This window comes from Fukomys damarensis, unplaced genomic scaffold (genome assembly GCF_012274545.1).
Source record: "Fukomys damarensis isolate Sample0158 unplaced genomic scaffold, DMR_v1.0_HiC HiC_scaffold_17, whole genome shotgun sequence".
Classification (NCBI taxonomy): Eukaryota; Metazoa; Chordata; class Mammalia; order Rodentia; family Bathyergidae; genus Fukomys; species Fukomys damarensis.
In genome coordinates this window covers 24,170,129-24,173,900 of record NW_022900929.1, presented here as the reverse complement: position 1 = coordinate 24,173,900, position 3,772 = coordinate 24,170,129, and the positions used below count along the sequence as shown (strand labels likewise).

Below are 3,772 nucleotides of genomic sequence, written 5' to 3'. Positions count from 1 at the left end.
TGTAGTTGAAACTGAACTGGAACTCACTATGTAGCCCAGGCTGGTCTCAAACTCACAGCAATCCTCCTGCCTCAGCCTCCCGAGTGCTGGGATTACAGGTGAGCACCACCACGCCCGGCTTAACCATAGTATCTTTAAATGACAGTTATTTCAATATTTCATAAGAAATGTGAGAAAGCGCAAGGTCTGGAGTTTGATCCCCGGTACCAATCCCCTCCAAAAGTACAGAATATTAAACTAGCGAATTCATCTAGTTAAATGTTAGGCAACCACTATGGAGAGGCTGAAAAATATAACTGAGTAAGTCTGAACTATCTGCCTTCATTCGATTGAGACATTAAAAAAAAAAAAAAAAAGTCAAGCATGGTAATGAATACTTGTATTCCCAGAACTTAGGAGCAGGGGTAGGAGGATGGCATGAGTTTGAGGCCAGCCTGAGCTAACAGCAAGACCCTGTCTCAACCCCCCTACCAAGTCAGCCGAGCGCAGTGGCACACAGCTGTAATCCCAGCTAGTCAAGAGGCTGAAGCAGGCCAAGTTAAAGGCCAGCTTGAGTGAAGTAACTTAAGGAGATGCTCTTTCAAAACGGGAAATAAAGGATGGTAAAGGAGTAGTAGCGCTCCTGTAGGTTCAACTCCAGTAACAGGAAAACAAAACAGAAAACTCTAGGGCCTAGTGTGGTGCTACTCAGGTGCTCAGGGAGAATCACTGCAGCACGAGTCAGGGCCATTTGAGGCACCACAGCAAACCTGTTAGGCAAACTCCAAACTAACGATAAGTCATCTGGCGAAATAATCCGGGCCAATTCCTTCGTTTTTAGGAAAACGAAGTTTAAAACGGGCGGTGTGGCAAAGCCTGTAATCTCAACTCTGGGGGTCTAAGGCAGGAGGATCGAAAATTGCCCAGTTTGGGCAATTCACGAGGCTTTGGCTCATAAACAAATAAATAAATAGGGCTGGGGGGGATGTAGCTCAGCGGGAAGCCTTGGGTTCAAGCACCAGCACTGCAACCACCACCATCACCACAAAGCTCCCAAAACCCTGAAGCATAGTGAAGCGGCTCCTCTCTCCGCCATTTATTTTTGAATTGTTTTTGCGATTACACCTATGTCCAAAGGTTACGACTTAATATATGCTATGCCGCTATTAAATAGCATGTGACCATAGCTCTATAAAGCGTCCTTCCCCGACTGGCGTGATGGCGCACGCCGATCATCCCAGGACCCTGGAGGCTAAGGCAGGAAGATCGCCGTGAGTTTGGGCCCAGCTTGAGCTACACAGAGAGACTCTGTCTCAAAATAACAAAAAACGTCGGGCAAAGGTGAACACAACCGAAGTCACGGTGCGCCGCGCCTCGCCCCCGCCGTCCTCTGCGTCCGGAGCCGGCAGATTCCGGGAGCTTGGCTTTGATCTCAAGCCCCAGCAAAGTCTCACCTAGCCGGGGAGGGCACGCGGGAAGTGCGGCTTCGGCTTCCACGAGGCATCCTTAGCACGGTACTACACAGCGTCTAGAAACGGCAAATCCTGCGAAGATTCTTGCTGCTTCTGAAGAGAAGAGCGGAAGACGGGAGGCGGGACCGACCTTGCGTGTGACCAATCAGCATGCAGACAGAGCCCTTCCGGTTGCCTACGTCTCCAGGGGCCCTGAAGGTCATTGGAAGAGCAAGGCGTCAAGGGCAGCGCCTCACCGTACGCAGTGACGTCATGAGCTCGGCGCCTCTGCGCTTTAGAAAGCCGGAAATTCCTGCGGTTCCGCTACAAGCGCTGCCCCCACCTGTCCTAACACCCTTAGCAGTTTGCTTCCTAGGGCAGAAGGTCCGTTTCATCATCCTGGGCCACGCAGAGAGCCAGCCAGAACTACATAGCGAGACCGTGTCAGGAAACCGAAGGGAAAAAAGTCTGTTACTGCTTCCTTCAAATATTTGTATTAACGTGGTAGGTTAAATGCAACCTTGGGAATGAGTCACATCTCAGGCCTAGTTGCCAGGGACCTTGGGCAAGTTTATCTTTCTCATCATTAAGTTATTTAAAAAGGCTAGGGAGGTAGATCAGTGCAAAGGCCCTGGGCTCAATTTCTAGTACAAAAAAAGGAAAAACAAATCTCGCTGAGTCACTACATTGCCCAGGCTGGGTTTAAATTTGTGATCTTCTTGCCTCAGCCTCCCAGAGTACTGGGATAACAAACGTATGCCACCACACCCAACTGGCAACTTTTTTGAGACAGTGTGGATGTATAAAGTAAACTCGAGAAGACTTCGTTTTACAGCTAACTTCAGGGCTTTACTTGTACAGTATTTCTTGTTCTTGTGTGTGGATCCAAAAAAGTTAGATTCAGAAAATACGAATGCCTTTCATTCGCATAACACACTATACATCTTAGCCCCTTTTATATATATTAAGGTGTCTGTGTCCAGAATTGGGATAAAATCAGTACCCTGGTAATTTGACAAAATTTTACTGAATAGCCTGATAGGTTCTGGAGATACAGCAATTAAATAAAACAAACAAAAACTTAAATGGAGTTTAAATTTTTAGGAGAGGAGACACAAGCTCCATGATGTTGTGGTGACATCAAGAAAGAGCAGGTGGGGGTGGGGACTTAGCTCAGTGGTTCTGCTGCCTGCCTCTCAAGTGCAAGCTCCCAAGTACCAAAAACAAAACAAAAAGAGAGCAAGATAGTGTTATAAACAGCTGTTAGGTAGAAATAGCCTGTCAGACAGGCTCTAGGCCCCCGAGGGAGTCAGCGCAGAGGATGAGAACAGATCACAGCTGTAGCTGGAGGCGCTTCAAAACATAGCCAGGCCTCAAGATGGAGATGTGACATCCAGGCCTGGCGTCTCCAGGGGAAAGTTTTGGAGGTGAGGTGAGGTTTTTGAGAGAGAAAAAACAAGAGGTAGAACTTCCTTTTCTGCTGGGATGTCAATCCTAAATTTCCCCTTCTGCCAGAGTGGCAAAAGATTTGCTTTTGTGGTGGTGGTGGTGCGAGTTGTTTCTGAGGCAGGGTCTGACTACGTACTTTGAGGCTGGCCTCCCAAGTGTTGGAATGACAGGTGCGCGCCACCACGCCCAGCTTGTGGCCACTTCTTTACACCTAAGAAGTATCTAAACGGGCGTTCTGGAACTGAGTTTTTTTTTTGGGGGGGGAGGGTGACGCGGACAAGCTAATGCCACTGGTGCTGTCTTCTTTTAATTAAAAACCTTCAAAAGGCATATCCACTGGATGTTACTTAACTAACAATTGTAACACAAAGAGTGAAGGAGTAAACTTAGGCGATGTGGAGTTCTGGTGACCAACATGCAGTTACAGCTGAAGTCTGCGAAAATACTTTTAACGGGTCCTTTGGGTATCCTGTAGAAAATCAGAAAAAACCAAAACATTTAGGCAGAGCATAGCACTGGAATTCTTAAAGGGGTGTGTGTGTACACGAGCGTGTTTTAAGAGATATTTTCACTGGGTTTAGTGATGCACGTCCACTAGTCCCAGCACTCTGGGAGGCTGAGGCAGGAAGATCAAAAATTCAAGCCCAGTCTGAGCAATTTAGCAAGACTGTCTCAAAAGATGATAAAAGGGGTGGCGGTGAGTCTCTGTGCAAAGGGTCCAATCCCCAGTACAGCAAAAATGAATGAATACATTAAATCAATCTTTGTTTCCCAAAACCTTGCAGCCAAATGCCGAGCTGAAAAAGCAGCCTACCCCCTACGCTAGCGCGCAGGCGGTGTGGGGCGTCCTCAGCTGGGCGGGTGGCGCTCCAAGTGGCCTCTCAGGCAACGCG

The 3,772-nt window shown here is 47.9% G+C and overlaps 1 protein-coding gene across 1 annotated transcript in view; it reads right to left on the bottom strand.

The window, feature by feature from the left end:
* Chchd2 (coiled-coil-helix-coiled-coil-helix domain containing 2) overlaps window positions 1-1,605 on the bottom strand; it is a 6,535-nt gene extending 4,930 nt beyond the window's left edge. The window contains exon 1 of the mRNA XM_010624993.3: window positions 1,434-1,605. Within this exon, the coding sequence (XP_010623295.1) occupies window positions 1,434-1,483 (50 nt within the window). The 5' untranslated portion in view covers window positions 1,484-1,605. The remainder of the gene's footprint in view (window positions 1-1,433) is intronic.
* Window positions 1,606-3,772: the final 2,167 nt, after the last annotated feature.